This window comes from Scylla paramamosain, chromosome 11 (genome assembly GCF_035594125.1).
Source record: "Scylla paramamosain isolate STU-SP2022 chromosome 11, ASM3559412v1, whole genome shotgun sequence".
Taxonomy (NCBI): domain Eukaryota; kingdom Metazoa; phylum Arthropoda; class Malacostraca; order Decapoda; family Portunidae; genus Scylla; species Scylla paramamosain.
Window position 1 is genome coordinate 20,536,647 of NC_087161.1, and position 22,961 is coordinate 20,559,607.

Genomic DNA, 22,961 nt, shown 5'->3' on the forward strand with positions numbered 1-22,961 from the left:
AAAACAAAAACAACCAAGAGATCACAAAAAGAAGATAGGGTGAAGTTTTAACTTACCTGTATTGTGGGAGGAATATAGAAAGCTGAACGGCCTACACCCACATTGGTCCCCTCCACTCCCTCATTCTCCTCTTCTTCAGGGTACAGGCAGGGATACACTGGTGAAGCAGGGTCAGGTGGTGTCTTGGCACTATAATCTGGGGGCCATGAGTACATACTGCTTGTGTCTTCTGAGGAGGAATATGATCTTCCCTTTGCTCTATCAGAAAGGTCATAAGCTCCAGTATATCTCCTGCTAGTGTACATATCTACTCTTGCCTCCTCCTCTAGTGCTACTGCTCCTCCCTCAGCAAAATAGTCTGGAGGAGAACCATAAATGTCTCTCTCTCCCTCTTCCTTGGTTGCTTCTGTGCCTTTACTGGACACATCACTGGTCTCAACTGTTGTTCGTGGTGTTGGTTTGGTTGGTACAGTACTTTTAGTGTCTCTCTTTTTCTCTTTCAATACACCCTTTCCCTTCTGTTCATGCACCTCATCTTCCATTTTCTCTTCATCCTGGGTGTGGTCCTGAGGGGCATGGGAAATCACCAGAGGATCAAATTCCTCTATGATAGATGCCCTGCTAGCTTGCCTATTCTTGGTGGAGAGCAGCATGATTTCAAAGGTGTTGTATGAGGAGTTAAGTAAGTTTTCCTCTGAGTAAGAGCGAGTTGTCTTCCTTTCCTGTGAATGTTGGGGTGAGACTTTCCTGTGATCTGATGCTGGTGTGACAGCAAAGTCCAAGGCCTCAAGGATGGAGTCTCCAAGGTTGTCAGGAGGGTTCTGTGTCATCAAAGGCTGAGTTTTAAGTGAGTCCTGTGTTGCATTGGAACTAAATGAATCTTTCTGGTTTGAAGTCCAAGATGATTCAGGGGCTAAGACATCTGAAGATGCTTGGCTGTGGTTTTGATGCATACCTGAAACTGCAGGTAATGAGTGGGCACCCAGTGTCTCCTCTGTGAACAATGCATTACTGTCTTCAGACTGTGGCTTAACAGGGGGGAATGGATCCAAACTGAGGAATGGGTCATTAATAGGGGATATAAAAGGCACAAGATTATTCTTTGTTTCATCCTTCTGCTGCACAGTACTTCCTGAGGTCTTCACAATACTTTTTGACAAAGCCTGAACACTATCATTACTAGTTATCTCTTCCTTCCTCTTCCATTCCTGCATGTTGTCTTTGTTTAGTGGGATTGGTGGGAGTGGCCCCTTTTGAACACATGAGAGAGATGTGTCAGCCAATGCATCTGGACTCCTGTCACTCTTATACTTATCAAGCACCTTCATTTGACTCAGCACTGCCTCATCACCCACTGAGATGGGTCTAAGGCTAGGATGAGGCTGAGTTTCCAAGGATGTGGCTCCTGACTGTTGGGTGGGAAGAGAAGCGAGAGAATGGGAGACTGGGAGGAGGGGAGGAGGAAGAGAAGCAGGAGAACTGACTGCAGGTGAAGGAAGCAAAAGTGAATTTGGTTGACTCAAAGGATGGTAGGAAGATTTGGGTCTTTTAGTTGATTTAAGTGTGGACTTGAAAGGAGAGCATTGATGAGTGGAAGGTGGAGCTGTTGTAGGTTCTCCTGATCTAGCTCCTCTCATATCCACGAGTTCCTGAACCCCTGGGTCTCCACTGCTGTGGGATCGAACACAGGCAGATGGTGTATGGTTGGCTGGAGACTGTGTGGGCACTGGGTGAGTACATGGATGAAAGCCTTGGCCAGTAGGTGTTGGATGGTTGGGGGAGGACACTGTGCCCTGTGTGGATATTTCTCTGGGTGGATGTGGGCAATTATCTGCAACACAACAACAATATAATATAATGTCCTATGTCATACTTCCAGCAGTGACAAACTAGCTTGCTATTTTTTCTCTATCCTTTAACTTGAATACCTTGATAAGATAGTAGTAACTATTAACTACACAAATTTAAGGAAGTTCTGTATTTTTGCCTTACCTATACTATATTTTATCTTGATGGTGAATACCATATGTAGTTTTTTCCTTCCCTTATACAATTTCCACATCTTTAATCTTTGAGAATTCTCTTTCTATGATTCAAGTCTATGAGCTATGGGTCTTACTACCTTCTTTTCTCATCATAAAAACACCTAATTTACTGGTTCTTTCCTCTCTAAAAGTCAGAAATCCACAATCAGCCCCTGTTTATAGCAATAATAGAATCATGAGCAGTTATTTTGCTTCCCACTCACATCACTTCCACAGAATTTTTGGCAAAAGTACATATTCATACTGTACCTTGCAGGCGGCGACTGTCCTCCTTCAAGACATCATCATATGAAGGTGGAGCTCCAGGTGTAGCAGGAGTTGGAGCAAGACCTGGAGGTGTCCGCACAGCAGTCTGGGCATCAGTGAAGCCATTAAGTGTCTCCTTCCTGTTGGCCAGAAGGTCTTTTTAATGGACAACATGGATGAGAGGATGAAGGAATACAAGGAAAGACTATGCAGCAACAGAACTGCTGATCCTTAAGGGAAAGTTTGTGATAAGCTGCACTAATCATATGTTATGGGATAGTAAAGACAATGGGAGTAGTCTATAGCAGTAATGATGTGATGTGCAGACTATGGGGATGGAGGAGAGGGCAAGAGGGTGGAATAGTGGTTGTGATGAGGTGTGTGATCTGTGTGATGAAGGTTAAGGAAGGTTGAGTCTGGAAAGTCTCACCTAAGGCTGAAAACTTCCTGTTGCAGAAGGAAGAGCCGCTGCCTGGTGGGTTCATGCTGGGAGAGGGAGAGCACCTGAGCCCGTAACACACGGTCTAATGCTGTCAGCGCCTTCTGGAAGTGACTTGTAGCCTGTAGGATAACCACAAAATCTATGCACTGACAGGGAATACAAAGGCCAAAAAATTATTTTGGGACCTGATAGTCGTGATAGTCCCAACATCCTTGTGTTCTTTTAGTCAGGGATTCAGTTCTCTAGACCAGCAAAAGCCTCTCTTGTTTAAAGATTTATCCCATCTTCAGATCAATTTCTCACTGTTTCCATGGAATGTCCAGGAGGGGACATGACACCGGTAGCAGCAATATAGATCCCCAACAAATTATATATATATATATATATATATATATATATATATATATATATATATATATATATATATATATATATATATATATATATATATATATATATATATATATATATATATATATATAAACACATACTTAAAATTTAAAGTTAAGCTGGATGCTTATAGATATGGAAACTGAACAGCACGAGCATAGCTTTTTCCCTGTAAAACACAACTAGGTAAATACAACTAGGTAAACACACACACACACACACACACACACACACACACATATATATATATATATATATATATATATATATATATATATATATATATATATATATATATATATATATATATATATATATATATATATATATATATATATATATATATATATATTCAAGTTACGAACGTTTGCTACGTATGAATAAAGGTGTTCAAGATCAAAATTAACACATAACGAGAAGTCGCATGTTTACCGAGTGGCGGCAGGAAGAGCTGGAGACGCGGAAGCCCTAACAACAGAAATCTCATACTGTATGTACCAATGTGGATATATTAGAGCTTGTTTTATGCACTCCTATTTTGCTCTTTTAAAGACGTTTATATACATGAATTATCTGCACGCCGCTTCATCCATGTATGGAAAACATAAAAAAAAAATAATGCAGTCGTCAGAGTTCTTACAGATGAACATCAATATTTCTGTGCAGTGAGCGCGGAAGAGTGACTCTTTCAAGGCGACCGCCGTGTGGCATTTTGTTGGATCGAGCAAAGGTCTCTGAATGGCCCTTTTGACCTGGGCCACCACTTTAAAAACACCATAGTATTCAGGTAAAATGCCTTTATAGAGTGTAAAGTCATGACTAATACAATAACTGCTGGCTAAAATACTATGCAGAAACGTCATCAGGTCAACGAACGACCTGTGAAATGGGCAGCTGCCAGACTTGCTGACTACAAGTTTCTCCTTAATTGCTAACAATATAAACTATCCCGTTCAAGTGATAGAACAAACTGCCCCCATCCCCCCCCCAAAAAAAAATAAATAAATAAATAAATAAATAAAAACGTGCAATTATATAGTGCGAATATACCAGCTTCGAAGTTTCGTTTCATGACAACTACATAGTGCCATCCTGCATGTATTGTAAGTCATCATTAAGCAGCACCAGGCATAATTTTGATCCAATATGTCTTAAAAATGTCAGTGTATATTATTGTCTGCCTGTCTGCCTCGATCACAGAATGCAAAATCAAAATCATCTTTTTTTTTTTTTTTAATGACAATATCACGAATCCTGGAAAACTGAGCCATTAATTAAAAATTCCATATACTGTAAGCACCGAGGAACGAAAGCTGCTCCGTTTTGTGTGATGGATGACTCGTGAATGAACAGTGTGACAGTTTACCTCCGGCAGCAGGACACCCTGCTGACTTTTGGCCTATTCTTCAGCGTTCAGCGGTCAAGTGGCCTCCGTGCCGTGACGTCATGGTGCTTGGCATCAAATGTCTGCCCAAGCGTTAATATATATATATATATATATATATATATATATATATATATATATATATATATATATATATATATATATATATATATATATATATATATATATATATATATTACTGGTTTTCCTTGGAATGGGCACTGCTTCTGTGACAGAGACCCGTCTTTGTGTGCCGAGCGCATAAGAGGTGATAGTGTCTAGTATGGAGGCATACTTTCTTCACTCTTTTTCTCGACCTAAACCTTTCATACATTTGGTTTAACACAGCTTGTTCTCGTGCTATACATGATAGAGAGGTGACCCACAAAAGATACTTGAGCCTTCCATCACCAGAATCTCATGCACTTGATATTTCTGCCCGGAACCATGCCAACTCTGTTCTCCAACTAGCCAAAAACTCCTTCATTAATAGTGTCAAAATCTTTCAAGATCTAGCTCCCCTTGTGACTTCTGGCATCTAGCCAAAAACATCTCCAATAACTTTGCTCCTTCTTCTTTCTCTGTTTCAACCAGATGGCACCACTACTATCACATTTATCTCTAAAGCTGAACTCTTGGGTCAAACCTTTGCTAAAAACTCTACCTTAGACGATTCTGGGCTTGTTCCTCCTTCTCCTCCATCCTCTGACTACTTCATGCTACCTATTAAAATTCTTTGCAATGATGTTTTCCATGCCCTCGCTGGCCTAAACCCTTGGAAGGCTTATGGACCTGATGGGGTCCCTCCTATTGTTTTCCGAAAATGCGCCTAATCAGACTCTTTCAACTCTGTCAACATCTACCTTACCTTCTTGCTGGAAGTTTGCCACATTCATTTTTATTCCTAAAAAGGGTGACCGTTCTAATCCCTCAAACTACCGTCCTATTGCTTTAATTTCCTGCCTATTAAAAACTTTTAATCAATCCTCAACAGGAAGATTCTTGAACATTTATCACTTCACAAACTTCTGTCTGATCGCCAGTATGGGTTCCGTCGAGGTCACTCTACTGCTGATTTTCTGGCTTTCCTTACTGAGTCTTGGTCATACTCTTTTAGAGATTTTGCTGATACTTTTGCTGTTGCCTTAGACATATCAAAAGCTTTTGATAGAATCTGTCACAAAGCTTTGATTTCCAAACTACCCTCCTACGGCTTCTATCCTCCTCTCTGTAACTTCATCTAAAGTTTCCTTTCTGACCGTTCTATTGCTACTGTGGTAGACGGTTACTGTTCTTCTCCTAAATCTATTAACAGTGGTTTTTCTCAGGGTTCTGTCCTGTCACCCACTCTCTTCCTATTATTCATTAATGATCTTCTAAACCAAACTTCTCCTATCCACTCCTACGCTGATGATACCACCCTGCACTTTTCCACGTCTTTTCATTAACGTCCAACCCGTCAGGAAGTAAACAGTTCACACAGGGAAGCCACAGAACGCCTGACTTCTGATTTTTCTAAAATTTCTGATTGGGACAGAGCAAACTTGGTATTGTTCATTGCCTCAAAAACTCAATTCCTCCATCTATCAGCTCAACAGAACCTTCCAGACAACTATCCCCTCTTCTTCAGTGACACTCAACTGTCCCCCTCTTCTACACTGAACATCCTCGGTCTGTCCTTTACTTATAATCTGAACTGGAAACTTCACATCTCATCTCTAGCTAAAACAGCTTTTATGAAGTTAGGTGTTCTGAGACGTCTCCGCCAGTTTTTCTCACCCCCCCAGTTGCTAACTCTGTACAAGGGCTTTATCCGTCTATGTATGGAGTATGCTTCACATGTCTGGGAGGGTTCCACTCACACCGCTCTTCTAGACAGGGTGGAATCAAGACCTTTTCGTCTCATCAACTCCTCTCCTCTAACTGTCTGCCTTCAGCCTCTCTCTCATCGCCGCAATGTTGCATCTCTGGCTGTCTTCTACCGCTATTTTCATCCTAACTGCTCTTCTAATCTTGCTAACTGCATGCCTCCCCTCCTCCCGCGGCCTCGCTGCACAAGACTTTCTTCTTTCTCTCACCCCTATTATGTCCACCTCTTTAATGCAAGAGTTAACCAGTATTCTCGATCATTCATCCCTTTCTCTGGTAAACTCTGGAACTCCCTGCCTGTTTCTGTATTTCCACCTTCCTATGACTTGAATTCCCTCAAGAGGGAGGTTTCAAGACACTTATCCTTCAATTTTTTGACTACTGCTTCGGACCCTATTCGGGGACCGGCATCTCAGTGGGCATTTTTTTTATTAGATTTTTGTTGCCCGTGGCCGGTGACTCTCCTATATAAAAAAAAAAAAAAAAAAAAAAAAAAATATATATATATATATATATATATATATATATATATATATATATATATATATATATATATATATATATATATATATATATATATATATATATATATATATATATATATATATACACAAACACACACACAGAGTCTGACAAAATAAATAAGTAAAGAGATATAAATGGATGCCGATGCAAAGGGTAAAATCTATCAAGTATATGCATACCCTTGCACACCGACTTGTTGACACATACCATTAATACAAAATATCGCCCCTATCAAGTTTGAATTGCTACACCGTCACATACTGAAGAAAATTACTGCGTGTATTTAATTAGTAGCATTCTAGAACCTACAAAATAAAAACAAACACAGATTTATAACATGATACAGCTTTTACTTAATGTTTTCTCTCTTTACAATAGTGCCTTTTCGTTTCGTTTTCAACTTTTCCTTCATATCAATATAGTGTAAATGAAACTAAGGCATTACCCTCTGTGCAACACGGATTCTTAAATATGATTGTATTATACTTTATATAAGGCAAATACTTGTGATTAGGTTTCTCTTTTATCACCTATAAGGTCATGGTACCCCACCTGAATGTGCTTCCCACGGGCTGACAGTTCCTTTGCCTTTTTTGTGTTGCGGAACACTTCCTTACAGCTATCCTCGAAGTCTTCTATGGTGCACACAGGACTCTGTAAACTCCTGTTCGTTTGTAGCCCCACTGTGAGGGGCGGGGCGCTGCGAAGATCAGACGCACGGGCTAAGGTCCTCGAGGCTGCCAGCTGACCGGGGGAGGGACGGGTAGGAACGCGCGGCCCAGCGCTGCTTGAAGGAATCCTGGCTGGGATGCCGCTGGGAGGTGAAGGGAGGGAGAGGGGTTGCAAAGAAGGGCGCTGGTTACGTCGCGCTGATACAGCCGTAAAATCAGCGGCCCTACCCTGGGGAGCTGGCCGGACAGGCTTCAACGTACTTGTAGGCTGTCGTTGAGTTATTGAGGCAGGCGAGATAGGCGAGGCGGTGTTGGTGCGGGACAGTACCTCCATTAGACCGGGGCGCCGAGGCTGCGTGCTGTCCTTGTTGGGACTGTTCCGAAGACTTGGAGTGCGGGGCGGCTTAGGAGGCGGGGTGGGAGTCTTGGTGGAAATGCATTTGGACTGGACGGGCGGGGCTGGCGGGCTCCGCAACGTGACTGGGGCAGGGGACTCCGACACGCTCTTCTGCAGGAACTTTGTTCTGGGAAGGGGCTTTGGGGGCTGGGGAGGCTGCGGGGTATCGGGGGCATCAGGAAAGAGTGTAGGGCGGGGGGCGGGCTGGGGAACAGACCTTATACCTGCGGTCCTCATGGCCTCTTTGTCACTACCACCACATCCACCACCTCCCTCACCAGACGCTAGCGCCGCCACCACTACACTAACACTATACCATGAACACGTCATTCATAGCCACTAAACACCACAGACATCACAATACATCACAGGACTGAGCCACCATAGATAGCACCGCTGAAGCCGCCACCACCTTCACACTGCCCAAGCGCTATGATGTGGAATATGACACCACCATCGCCACCATGTAAACCCTCGAAGTTCCCTCTGTAACTTGTGGAAGGACACTGGCTGGCGAGCCATCACGCGTCTCCGGAGATTGTGTCGCCACGGAAACGGATACGAGTAATAAGGGGAACAGCTGATGGCAGTGTGTGTGTGTGTGTGTGTGTGTGTGTGTGTGTGTGTGTGTGCTTCAAAACTGTATAAGGAAATATGGGAAAGAAGGCAAGGAAGAGGAAAAGAAAGAATAAAGGAATTAATGAAGGGGGAGGAGCAAGACGAGAGGGAAAAGTAAAAGAAGAATAGTAGGAGGAAGAGACTACAAAAGTTAGGTAATGATATGATAAGCTGATATGACGAATATGGCTCAAGTTGGTGATAAGGGTAAAGGCAGTCAGGTACTCCAGCAATAATGATGATGATGGTGAGGATGATGATGATGACGATGATGACGATGACAACAACAACAACAACAACAACAGCAACAACAACAACAACAACAGGTAAGTATCACGAACTGTGAATTATTAAGTGATCAGTTTCAAGGCAAAATAGCAGATTCACGCTTCAGTCACATGCAGTATTTATTTCACCTGTAGAACCTCAATACATGTAGCAATTCAACTACACACAGCTCTTTTAAAGTTAAAGTAGGACTGCACCAAGGATCCGCGTTATCCTCTTCGTTTTAACACAGTAACAGGTATTATAACCAAAGACGTGAGGGAGAGACGAAATTGGTGGTTGTTCTACACAGATGATGCAGTATTTTTTTGCCGAGAGTAAAGAAGGGGTGGAGGTATGTTCTGGAAAGTAGAGGAATGAAGATAAGTAAGACAAATAATATATGACAAATGGAATGGATGAAGACCAGCAAGCGACAATTAGTTTACAAGGTGTTAACATCAAAAGGATGTATAAATTTAAACACTTTGGGACAATGATGGATACAGCTGGTGGGATGTACAGAGAAACAAATCAACGAATTCAGCGTGGATAGAAAACTGGAAGTAAGCATCAGGCGTGCTTTGTGATAAAAGAATACCTACTAGACTTAATGATAAAAACTCCACAATACCGTAGTGAGGCCTAATGTAATTTACGAACTAGAAGCAGCGCCCCTGAAGAAATTCGAAGAAAGAAAACTCGACGTGGCAGAAATAAAGATGCTGAGTTGGATGAGCGGAGTGACCAGAAAGAACAGGATAAGAAATGAGTATATAAGAGGATCAGTAAAAGTCACTGAAGTGTCTAAGAAAGTTGAGGAAGCAAAGCTAAGATGGTTTGGTCATCTGAGAAGAAATGGAGATGAGCATGTTGCAAGACAAGTCATGGAAATAAAAGTAAGGGGAACGCGAAGAAGCGGAAGACCTATAGGATTAGGTGGAAGGATTGTGTCAACGAGAACATGAGGGACAAAGGATTAGATGGAAGAATGTCTCAAGATAGAAGCATCTCGAAAAGGCTCATTAGACGGCGACCCCGAATAGGGATTTAGCTGGGAAGAAGAAAATCGAATTTTAAGAAGAATGAATGTTCGAGGATCTATGTGAAAGGTAACGTAAAAATGAATAGTGAAACAAGCCTGTTTTAGATCATTTCCGAAATACGTGATGGCATGCAAGGAAAAGAAGAAAATATTAAGGCTGGATTTACATAACCCACTTCGATTCTGCAAGACGAGTACGTTCTACTTGTCCCTTGTTACAAACACAAAGATAAGACGGGAAGTCCTCCCCAACACACACACACACACACACACACACACACACACACACACACATACACATACGATAGGTTATTTTGATACCATTTTATCCCGGCAAGAGATTATCTTTCCCTGTGTCTCCCTCCCTCAGTAGTCTACAATATTCCCTGGACTCCAAGAATAAAAATTTAATCAACTAATTAATTAATCATATGGAAATATGTAATATAATGATAATAATAATAATAATAATAATAATAATAATAATAATAATAATAATAATAATAATAATAATAATAATATTAATATTAATAACTAAATAAAAATATATGATTTGAGAGTACAAAGACCTAAGGGAGACAGGTAGACAGATTCCTTTGTTCTCTATTATAAATATGCGGCGATGTGTAAGTCGTGGTAATTTCGTGTTCCGTTGAGAGGAGGGTTGGATAAAATCCGTTTTTTTTTTTTTTTACCAACCCACTTTTTTTTGGGGGGGAGAGTTTACATTTTTTTTTTTCTTTATTTTCATATTTCTAGGTAAATCAGTTTAAATGAGTAATTAAAAAGTAATCTAGAGTGAGAGAAAAGGTTTGAATTTTTTTTTTTTTTTTTTTCTGTAGGAAGGGCACCGGCCAAGGGCAACAAAAATATAATGTAAAAAAGGTCCACTGAGTTGCTGGTCATTAAAGTCTATAGGATAAATGTGTTGAAAGAGTTCAAGAGTTTACCAGAGAAACGGATGAATTATTGAGAATACTGGTTGGCTCTTTAGTGTTGGACAGAATAGGGGTGAGAGAAAGAAGTCTTGTGCAGCGAGGCCGCCAGAGGAGGGGATGCATGCAATTAACAAGATCAGAAGAGCAGTTGGCATGAAAATAACCGTAGAAGATAGTTAGAGATACAACATTGCGGTGATGAGAGAGAGACTGAAGACAATCAGTTAGATGACAGGAGTTGATAAGACGAAAAGCTTTTGATTCCGCCCTGTCTATAAGAGTGGTATGAATGGAACTTTCCCCCATACATGTGAAGTATACTCCACACATGGACGGATAAGGCCCCTGTACAGAGTTAGCAACTGGGGGATGAGAAAAACTGGTGGAGACAACTCAGAACACCTAACTTAATGGAAGCTGTTTTTAGCTAGAGTTGAGATGTGGCTTCCAGTTTAGATTATAAGTAAAGAGCAGACCGAGGATGTTCCGTGTAAGAGTGTTGAGGGTTACTGAAGAAGAGGGATAATTGTTTGGAAGATTGTGTCTAGTTGATAGATGGAGGAATTGAGTTTTTGAGGCAGTGAACAATACTAAGTTTGTTCTGCCCAAATCAGAAATTTTTGAGAACTCAGGAGTCAGGCATTATGTGGCTTCCCTGCGAGAAATGTTTACTTCCTGAAGGGCTGGACGTCTACGAAAGGACATGGGAAAGTCCAGGGTGGTATCATCAGCATAGGAATGTATAGGAGAAGAAGTTTGGTTTAGAAGATCAGTAATGAATAATAGGAAGCAAGTGAGTGACAGAACAGAACCCTGAGGAACAACATTGTTTATAAATTTAGAACAGTGACTGTCTACCACAACAGCAATAGAATGATCAGAGAGGAGACTTGAGATGAAGTTACTTAGAGAAGGATAGAAGCCGTAGAAGGGTAGTTTGGAAATCAAAGTTTTGTGCCAGACTGTTTAAACCAAAAATTTCACCAAAACCCCTAAAAGAGGATGACCAAGACTCAGTAAATTTTGCCGTCACAATGCGACAAGTGGATAGGAACTAGACCCGTTTCGTTGACTCGTTAGTTTATTCAGTTACGGTCAAACCTGACTAGATCGATTTTGGGATGGTAAGTACATATATTGATCAATACACAGATTATAATTATAGCAACAATTACATTTCTTATGGTTCACAACGTACATAGTGTCTCAGCATCTAATCCTATAGAACAATGTGTGTCTTCAACTTACGTATTCGGGGTCTATTGGACAATCCTGGGTACTTTGCCGTCTATTTTCCACACCGCTCTACCAATGACGAGAGTACAGGTCCTCTCCTCACCACAGCAGGCTTCCCTCTGCCTCTCGGCCTAACCAGAGGGATAAAGCGCCCCTCTACTCTGCCGGGTCGTAGGGACAGAGGTCAACCTCGGAAGCCCTATGAGTCAGCACAATTATTCATCTCCCCTATGTCTTATCTCCCCATTAATGCTGTCTCGACACCTTCGGATGTAAACATCGGACCTCGGTACCATCCTACACCATCGCCTCGCTCTACTTCCCATCTTCACTACTACAATTGATAATTTCCTTCCTTTATATGTCCTTACGCCTTCTGCGTTTTATGCCTTCTGGCAGTAACACTCCCCTGTTGAGCGTTCACGCCCAAATCTTACACAAACACGTGACTAACTCAATAATTTAAAAATAATGCCAATATCATCAAGCTATTGGGGTGAAGTAATCCTTACTTTCTATATTACAACTATAATATGTATATTAGGCCTACATTAGGTCTCACTGAGCATTGACTTAATTCTCGCTCAGGTCTTCCAAGAAACAGAGTTTGTTTACTGGTTGCATAAACTCCTTGCGTCCAGTTCTTACTTTAACTTGACATACAAGATCATCCTCTCCAGGCTCCACTTGCACCACTCTGCCGAGCTTCCACTGGTTGCGGGGGAAGCACTTCATTTGTTATAATAACCAAGTCTCCTTTCTTGAAGTTCCGCGGGGGGCTAGAGTTTACATGAGCGTTGTCGTAGCAGCTGGAGATATTCCTTCACCCACCTCTTCCAAAAGTGATATGCCAGAAACTGGACATGTTTTCTCCTTCGGCGATACTGATCTTCATTTAGTGGTCCTGCCATTGGCAGGCAGTTTTGAGGCCTAACACGCAGAAGATGATTAGGGGTTAGGGCTTCAAGATCATACGGATCCTCTGACACTGGAGTGAGGGGGCGACTGTTGATCACTTCTTCTGTTTCAAAGAAGAGAGTGTTTAGCCTTGCTTCGTCCAGCACTTGGGAGCCCACAATGGCACATAGGACCTTTTTGACAGTCCTGATTTGTCGCTCCCATATACCCCCCATATGGAGTGCTTTAGGGGGATTAAAGATCCATTCAATTTGCTTTCCAAGGAGTGTGTTCTTTCCATCTCCATACAGCTGCTTTAAGTTCCTTGTCAGCCCGGACCATGTTTGTTCCGTTGTCCGAGCGCATGCATTCTGATAATCCTCTGTGGGCACAAAACCATGCCAGAGCATTGAGAAAGGCATCAGCATCCAGTGATTCAAGGGTCTCGAGGTGTACTGCCCTTGTCACAATGCAAGTGAACAAGCAACCCGACCGTTTAACTTGCATTCTATCCTGTTTAATGAGAAAGGGTCCAAAGCAATCGACTCCCATTGAGGCGAAGGGTTCACACGATCCTCTGGTAAAGGTGCCTGTCGTTGTTGCATCATCTTCCAATTGTTACATCAACACATGACGCATGTTCTCAAAATCTTATCCAGCTTTCTCCAGAACTGCGGCACCCAGTACTGCTGGTGTAAAAGCACTAAGCCAGAGTAGGCAGCCCAGTTTCTATGTACATCTTGTGCGATGAGTTCGGTAACTGGATGATCACAGGGAAGTAGAATAGGTCCTTTGCTTGTAGGACCGGTGGGAGCGTGCAAAAGACGTCCTCCTACTCTAAGGAGTCCATCCTTATCAAGCCATGGTTCTAACTGGTATATCTTGCTCCTCATTATGGGTTTGTTTCTAGAGAGTGCTTCAACCTCTTCATGGTAGTGTTCCTGTTGCATCCGTCATTTGATAAGTCCTCTTGCTCTTTGTAGTTCAGTTAGTTCCATTTGTGACGATGTTCGCTGGGGCTGGCGTTTATTCTTTAACCAACCCAGAAAACGTAGCATCCACGCCACTCCTTTCTGAAGGTTATGCCATGAGGAGTAGTATGTCCAAATCTTTGTTAAGTGGTTATCTTTATGTGTGTCGCGTGTAAGGCTGGCGTCTGACAATGTGGAACAGTTTACTGTTTCTGGATCGTTCGTTAATTCTTCTGTTATCTTGAATTTCTCAAGCCATTTCTCTTCATCCAGGAGCAGGAAGACAGGTCCTGTGATCCATCTGTTTTTTCCAGTCATTTCTAGTGCTGATAAACCTCTTGTTGCGTCACATATCGCCACTGGCCTGGATGTGAGAGTTCTCTGATAGTTGTTACTCTGTTGGCAACAAATGTGCGGAAGCGTCTTTCTGTATTTGAAACGTATTGTAGGACCAGTGTGCTGTATGTCCAGAAAACTGATTCACTGACATGCAGGTCTAACTCATTTCTCAGACACTGTTTCACTTTAGCTGCAAGAAGTGCTGCACATAGCTCTAGCCAATGTATGGTTTGTTGTTTAAGAGGTACTAATTTCGCCTTTCCAAACACAAAGAACAATACACACCATTGTCATCCACAATTCTTAGATGTGAAACCATCCCAAATGCTTTCTGGGATGCATCACAGAAGTGGTGCAGTTGGACAGCAGGAAAGTAATCTTTCCCTTCCCGTTTGTAACAATGAGGAATCTGAAGATCTGCGAGCTCTTTTAAGTCCTCTTGCCAGCTCTCCCATGCTTGCAGATTGACTTCCATCAGTGGCTCGTCCCAACCTGTCTTTCTTCTACATTCATCTTGGAATATGATCTTTGCAAGGATAATGCATGGGCTTACAAATCCTAGTGGGTCATGTACAGAACTAATAGTACTCAGCAGTCCTCTCTTTGTTGCAGGTTTGCGTCATACATTCACCTGAATGGCGAACTTATCTCCTTGCAGGTCCCACATAACTCCTAATGCTCTCTCCGTTGGCAAGTCCGTATGACTCAGGTTTATTTTCCTTATTTGGGAGTGTATTTCATGCATCGGAACAGAGGCTAATAGTTCTTTACGGTTACTCATCCAATTTGTCAATCTGAACCCCTTGTTTGCCAGCAAGGCATGCAGCTGTTTGGCTAGCAGCAATGCCCCTTCCAAGGGCTCCAAAGAGATAAGCAAGTCATCAACATAAAAGTTTCGTGCAGCCTTCACACTTGCCTCTGAAACATCACTCTGTTAGTGCCCGTTGTAAGGCGAAGACGACACAAGAGGAGCTCCACAAACCAGCAAAGGGATGGACTGTCATTCTGTACGACAAGGGCTTTCGCGATAGGTCACTGTCTTGCCATCACAGGAAGCGTAATGCATCCCTGTGCTGTGGGCATATTTTAATCTGGTGAAACATCGCCTCAATGTCTGCCATCAGTGCCGCTCGCTCTTGTCAGAACCGTAGTAGAATACCCAACAGCTTATTTGTCAGATCAGGGCTTTCCAGCACTTGGCTGTTCAGTGATATAGACTCATGTACTGTTGTGCAATCGAAAACAATGCGCAATTTGCCTGGTTTGTTTGGATTCAGTACAGGGTGATGTGGAAGATACCAAGTATAGTCGGGGTTACTCTCAATTTCTGTTGGTGGAATTAATTCGGCATAGCCCTTTTCTAGAAGTTGAATTTCTCTCGTGTATCTCTCATGGAGGTCCGAGTTTTTAGAAAGGCGACGCTGTAAACCCCATAGGTGGCGCTCTGCCATTCCTTGGTTGTCAGGTAAGTTGGGATGCTCGTTACAGAAAGGTATAGGGAGCTGGTAATGTCCATCAACCACTCTGATGGTTGTGGCCCACATGTTAACCACTAGTTTGTCCTCAATGGTTAAAGCTGCGTCTTCGTTGCCTCTCATTCTCTCTGCCTCCGTTTCCAGTTCCCAAAAGCGCCTCACTAGCACTTCCAACTGACTCTCCTTTTTGTGAGGAACAGTTTCTGCACTGCAGCCTGTGATCACCTTTAAGCGCAGGTATCCAACAGGGCCATTAATGGTCCAACCCAGCCTCGTTCGGACTGCAAAAGGGGCCCCATCACATCTGGCCCTGACCTATAAAGATCAATTCCTGAGGTGTATTCAGGCATTGGAACCTTTCTAAGGTTCCAATGCCCAATGGTTCTAAGGTATCTAGGAGTTCGACTGCAACACCATCCTCTTCTCTGGTTGGGCCAACAATTCCTTGCAAGTGTCTCCATGTTCTTGTATCCTGTTTCATGGGTACTGCTGTAGTTAATGCCGCGGGAAGATTCTCTTTCACAATCACCTTGTGCAGCATCACAGCACGACTCCACTTCATGCCTCTGCCCGTGACTTTCAGGTCCACCTCAGTGGTTAAACATCCATCCTCTCCGTTTAGGGTATCCAGGGTTATAACAACTTGTTCACCTTTAACCCCCAATATTTGTGTTAGCCATTCAGTGCAAAACGACCTATTACTGCCTGATTCCAGTAGAGCTCTTGTGCAATGCACTTTCATTCCTACTTCTACAGCGTTCTTTCCTGTCACTTTCACATCAACAATTGGCAGGGCTATTCTTTTCTGTTCTAGTCAGTCATCTAATTCCAGCGGTTTTCTGTCCTCGTCTTCTGCTTTATTTGTCTCCAGGGAACACCATTTTACAATTCTAATGGTCTCCTTTTCCCTTTGTTTCTCAGGCTTGTGTAACCATCGCAAATGTTGTTGGGTACAGCTATCTATGCCGCATACCTTATACGGCGACCTGCATTCCTTTACAGTGTGATTGCAACCCAGACATGTATAATAGCCTTGTGCCCTTTTTGCTGCTTTACAGCGTTCTGCTATATTCATAGTGCAGAACTCCCAGCAGGCGTACAGTGGGTGTGTATTTTTACAAAGGACACAAGGATTCTATCCTTCATTACTTGTGTCTTGATCTCCATGTGAATCCCTTTCAGCTGTTGCAAGCCCAATGGCTCTTCTCTTCCAGGGCGTCTCATTTCCTCTATTAGTATCAGAGGCTTGCTTATCAGTACCCTTTACGTGTTTTCTCCCTCCTTCACTGCTCACTTGACTGCGTCCAGCATTTCTATGAATCCTTGTTTCATAATCATCCAGTAGATTTAGCAGCCATGTAAATGTTGGGCCTCGATCTTTTTTTTTTCACTCTATTATGTATTTATGAAACTCATCATCATAAAACTCAAGGAGTTTCCCAGTGAAGCGATCCGATATCATTAACATGCTCCCATAACTGTCTAAGTCTGATAGACGTCCAGCAATTTCCAGGTCAGTGGTGCAGTTCCATAATTGTTGTACAAGTTTTTGTATCACTGGGACGTCGTTATCCTTTATTTGGGGTCCCTTCAGAATCTCTCTCACTGCTTCATCAATGTGTTCCTCACTGTTTCCTAGTTTGAGTGTCAACATGTTCATGGCTTCCTGATAGCCTTCCTCGGGACCCATGTTGACATAACCCATCAAGGAATCTTTCAATGAGCCTGTACATGCACTTATTAGCATATTTAGTTTAGTTGAGGGATCCACTGCGGCTTTATTCAGGTACTGGTGAAATTGCTTCATGAACAGACTAAATTCTCTCTTTGATTCACCCGTAAATGTGGATAAGGGTTTGGGTCTTTCGATGGTAGTTATTATTTTTTGTAGGCTCTTTGTCCACACGTTTGCGAGCTCACCAGACGTCAGTGTCTTATGCACAGAATCGGATGTCCCTGGCAATTTTGCCCTCGTATCATTCGTATGAGGTTCAGGTGAGTCTTCCTCCCCCTGGTGAAGGCATGTCGTGTGTTCATATGATGTCATGTATCGCGGATGAGCTAAGCGTTTTGCAGGTCGCTCTCTGCTGGCATCTGTGTCATCTACATTTGTATTCGTAGCGTCACTCTTTGTCCTTGATTCCTTTCCAAGGCAAACGTTCTTGGGAGATTGGCCTCCGTCCTCGAACTTGAGTTCCTCCCTGTGTAAGATGAGATGCTAAACTTTGTTTTACAAAGTCTTTTATCTCCTTCACTGCTCCAACTAGTCCTTATTCCACTGCACTGAGGCGTTCTTCCACACGGGGGCTTTCGCAACGACCTTGTGCTCTTCACATATTTGAGCGGGTCTGCAACACAGTCCTCATCACATGACTCCACACTGTTATCATCTTCAATTCTTCGGTGAGAAGAACCTGTCTCTGTGTCATCTGTGACTCCCTCCCGATTATGTGCCTTGGTTTCCATTGTCGTATGTAAGTTGTCAACAGCAGGTGATATGTAACGAGTGTTCTGTTTGCGTACCACTCGTGCATCAACACTGAGGGCGTCTTACTATATAACGCGTGTGCTGTTCAGGGTGTTTTAGCAGTGTGTTAATTGTGCAACATAGGCACCAGCATTCAATGTGTTTTATTCTGCAATATATGCAGCAGCACTCACGGTGTTTTATTGTGCAATATATGCACCAGCACCCACTGTGTTTTATTCTGCAATATATACACCAGCATTCACGGTGTTTTGTTCTGCAATGTATATACCAGCATTCAGGGTGTTTTATTCTGCAATATATGCACCAGCATTCACGGTGTTTTATTCTGCAGTATATACACCAGCATTCAGGGTGTTTTATTGTGCAACATATGCACCAGCATTCACGGTGTTTTATTTTGTTTATTAGGTCTTAAATGGTGATTCATTAACTCGACAATCAAACAGCCTCGTCAGTTCATCAACTCTGTTTCTTAGTAAACCTTTATAATAATCTTGTTCAACAATCATGTGTCACTTTGCCCAAATAATTATAAATGCGTGTACCTAAATATCTCGTTTTTACATGAAAACATCGTACACTTGGCTCACTTGCTTTTTCTTGTAGCTGTGTCCAGAATGTTTACACCGCACTCGTCACCGATTGCTGTTCTCACAGTCATGCAAAGTCACTCTCATATCTTGATCAGCAGTGTGACAGAGGTCAGCGATGTAACCACAAGATGGTGCGTACGCCTTTCCGTAGACTTTATGCAGCCTCGATGTTAGCCAGGGTTCTAGCGGGCTGCGGGATTGATGGGCTGCGGGGTTGACGGGTAGCAGCGCGCCTCCTTCACAGTCGCGGGCCACCCAAAGTTCGTCCAGTAATCCATCCCGTCTTCTTTGGCATGCACGGTGTGCACACAGACCGTTTGCGTTTGACTTTTGTCGCCACAATGCGACAAGTGGATAGGAACTTGACCCGTTTCGTTGACTCGTTAGTTTATTCAGTTAAGGTCAAACCTGACAAGAACGATTTCGGGATCATAAGTACATATATTGATCAATACACAGATTATAATTATAGCAACAATTACATTCCTTACGGTTCATAACGTACATAGTGTCTCAACATCTAATCCTATAGAACAATGTGTGTCTTCAACTTACGTATTCGGGGTCTATTGGACAATCCTGGGTACTTTGCCGTCTATTTTCCACACCGCTCTACCAATGACGAGAGTACAGGTCCTCTCCTCACCACAGCAGGCTTCCCTCTGCCTCTCGGCCTAACCAGAGGGATAAAGCGCCCCTCTACTCTGCTGGGTCGTAGGGACAGAGGTCAACCTCGGAAGCCCTATGAGTCAGCACAATTATTCATCTCCCCTATGTAGTCTCTCCCCGTTTATGCTGTCTCGAAACCTTCGGATGTAAACATCGGACCTCGGTACCATCCTACACCATCGCCTCGCTCTACTTCCCATCTTCACTAATACAATTAACAATTTCCTTCTTTTATATGTCCTTACGCCTTCTGTACACCTTCTGTACCTTCAGAGGCACAGTTTCGGAGAACATTGGAAGACACCCCATCAGGTTCGTAAGCTTTTTGAGGGTTAAGGCAAGCGAGGGCAAGGAAAACATCATTGCGAAGGATTTTAATGGGTAGCAGGAAGTAGTCAGAGGAGGAGAAGGAAGAAGCACTGAATCAACCAAGATAGAGCTTTTAGCAAAGGTTTGAGTGAAGAGTTCAGCTTTAGAAATAGATGAGATGGCAGTGGTGCCATTTGGTTGAAATAAAGGAAGGAAAGATGAAGAAGCAAAGTTATTGTAGATGTTTTTGGCTAGGTGCCGGAAACTACAAGGGGAGTTAGATCTTGAAAGATTTTGATACCTTTAAGGAAGAACGCACACTTGTTTAGATCATACTGATATAGGTTGGTCCAATTGAACAAACCCTGTGTAAATTTGTGTTTTACAGGAAATGAACGGGTCAGACTTGACTACTTCACATTTTTTTCTGTATATGTACATACATAGGCCTTAATTATCAATATAATATGGAACAAAATGTTGATAAGTAAAATATATAGAACAACCAGCCTATTTTTTTTTTTTTTTTTTCTTATTAAGGAGCTTTTTTTTGGGATGGGGAGGGGGTTAATGTCAACCCTGGTTGAGAGGCGAGGCCCCAAGAGGGATCCCGCCCTCCCTCGCTCTGTCTCACGAAGTATAGTATTTTGTAGATAACTTTTTGATAAAATCATATTGTTTTTTTTTTTAGCTTGAAATAGCCTAAGACACTGTTTGGATCCCGTAGAAAGTTCGCACAATAAAAAAAAAAAAAAGCGTCTGTGTGTGTATGTGTGTGTGTATATATATATATATATATATATATATATATATATATATATATATATATATATATATATATATATATATATATATATATATATATATATATATATATATATATATATATATATATATATGTGTGTGTGTGTGTGTGTGTGTGTGTGTGTGTGTGTGTGTTTTAAGAGAAAAGAACCTTTTACATCATCCCGATCCACCACCACAATTGCAGTTGCCTACGCACCCCAAGGAAATTCGGTTTGACAAGTCTGGCCGCTAATATTTGTTTTTGTCACGAGGTGCCAAGGTGCGTCAGTTGGTAAGGAGGCGCGGTCATCATCGTCCGTACATCTCTTAAGTCATGCCGAAGCCGGTCATGCGATGGAGTTCTTCCTTTGTCAAGGGTGTCGTACCTGAGGTGGCTGCTTGCGTGAGGTTAATATGAATCCATACCATCAATATAGAACAAAGTGACAAAAACCCTCCGTGGTCTTGATGTGAGTAGTAGAGTTGCATATGTGTATGTATTTGTAAATATGTCAACATGTATAATATCTAACACACATTTCTGAGCGATCCTGACGCGTTGACAGGCTTAACTGTTGTATAGTTTGTACGTGATGACCACCGAGGAACGGCGACCACGATGACGACGATGACTCATAGGACAAAACTTACGGAAAAAGAACGACCATGTAGGACATCCATGCCGCGGCCCTGAGGAGACAGAAGGACAGACACAAGGAAAAACAGAAAAGGGAAAACTCCATTAAGATTGGGGAAGAGGGGAAGAGATAAGTTGTAATCAAGAAAGCAAACAAGCAAGTAAGCATTCAAAACACCCACACAAGAGTGAAGGCAGCAACGAGTCAGTCTGCGTCCTCCTGCAGCGGCGCCTCTTGTGTGGTATATAAGATGACAGTGTAATGTGACGTGGTGTGGTATGTAGTAAAGTACCAGTGGTTTAATGTGATTTAATGTGATAGTGGTGGTGGTTGTAGAGACGAAGGTGATTTGTGTGTGTGTTTGTGTGTGTGTGGGGGGGGGTATGGAGAGGCATGGTGTAGTGTGGTGTGATGTGGTAAAGTCTATGCTAAAGGATAACAAAGAGTGGCGTGCTTCCTCACGTGATCTCACAGCAATTACACTACATGAGCCGAACAATGGGGCGTTGGCGGGAGGGATGGAAGGAGAATGGGACTTACTGTGGTAGTCGCAGTGGTGGCGGTAAGATCGACTATAGTATGCAGTGAGGAGATGGGCATTGGGGAGGAATGTGATGATGATGATGGTGGTGAGTGGGAGGGGCTTCACATGTTGAGTAAAGCGAGACAACCTCTTGATAGTGTGTTCGGCTCACTCCAACCACGTGCGCGCGTTTGTGTGTGTGTGTGTGTGTGTGTGTGTGTGTGGAGAGAGAGAGAGAGAGAGAGAGAGAGAGAGAGAGAGAGACTATAGGGGGGATACATTCCCTCTGCATCTAATAGGATTACTAACCACAACACCACCGTCTGGAGACGAGACGAAACAAAACACTTTCCACGGTTTGACATCCCAATCCCCCCTCGAACCTTGAGACGCGTTGACAGATATTTACAGCATAATCCTTAGTTTCCATGAATATAAACAAAAAATAAACTTACCCTATAGCTGTGGTATTGTCTCCAGCAGGCCGTAAGGCTCATGAAACTCCATCAGGAAGACAGACACTCCTGACGATCTAACACGTTTTTCAGGAAGCCTTCACAGTGTGGTAGGGGATAAGTACTGGTACGCTGCGGCAATCTGTTGTGGTGCAAGACATGTCCTGAGCTGAAGTGGAGTGGTGACACGCTCCTAGCTGAATGATAACATTTCCTGAAGGGTGAGAAAAAAAAAAAAAAACATTTAAGTACTGTGGTAGATGGTGAAGATGCCGCCAAAATGGTAATCCTAGCGAGATGGAGAGGGAAGATAAGATATTAAAGGATCCTAGAAAAGGATGGATCTCAGCATATCAACAGGCCGAATATAAGTATTGTTAGATTCTCCTGGCAGCGCAGCGCTGTGCCTCCTCGCACTGTGCTGGGATACAGAATGTCCATTAGTCATATGTTTGGTGTTTGGTTCACTTGACGTCCAGCATCGAGTGAGGCTGAATAAGATACGAAAAGATTTTGGGAAAATGGAAACTTTTCTTATTTTATCCAGAAGTGGCGAGAATACACACATTACATTTATTAAGTTTTCAACTTCATTTCCTAGACGCCAACCCAAATCAGGAATTAAACAGTTCGTGCGATAAGCCACGAAACTTAAGATCTTTCTGTTATTTCAGAATGATGCAAGACAAATCTTGTGTTGTTCAATGCATCAAAACCTCAATTCCTTCATTGATCAACTCGA

General features: G+C 42.6%; 1 protein-coding gene across 3 annotated transcripts in view; it reads right to left on the reverse strand.

The window, feature by feature from the left end:
* LOC135105045 (uncharacterized) overlaps positions 1–22,381 on the reverse strand; it is a 36,906-nt gene extending 14,525 nt beyond the window's left edge. Inside the window, exons 1-4 of one of the 3 annotated variants that reach the window (XM_064012949.1) lie at positions 22,220–22,381; positions 2,722–2,852; positions 2,295–2,431; positions 57–1,831 (exon numbers count right to left, since the gene is read on the reverse strand). In XM_064012949.1, coding sequence (XP_063869019.1) covers positions 57–1,831; positions 2,295–2,431; positions 2,722–2,852; positions 22,220–22,261 — 2,085 coding nt within the window. In that variant the 5' untranslated portion in view covers positions 22,262–22,381. Of the gene's footprint in view, positions 1–56; positions 1,832–2,294; positions 2,432–2,721; positions 2,853–7,453; positions 8,680–22,219 lie in introns of those variants that run through there. The other 2 variants (XM_064012948.1, XM_064012950.1) reach the window with 2 other exon arrangements.
* Positions 22,382–22,961: the final 580 nt, after the last annotated feature.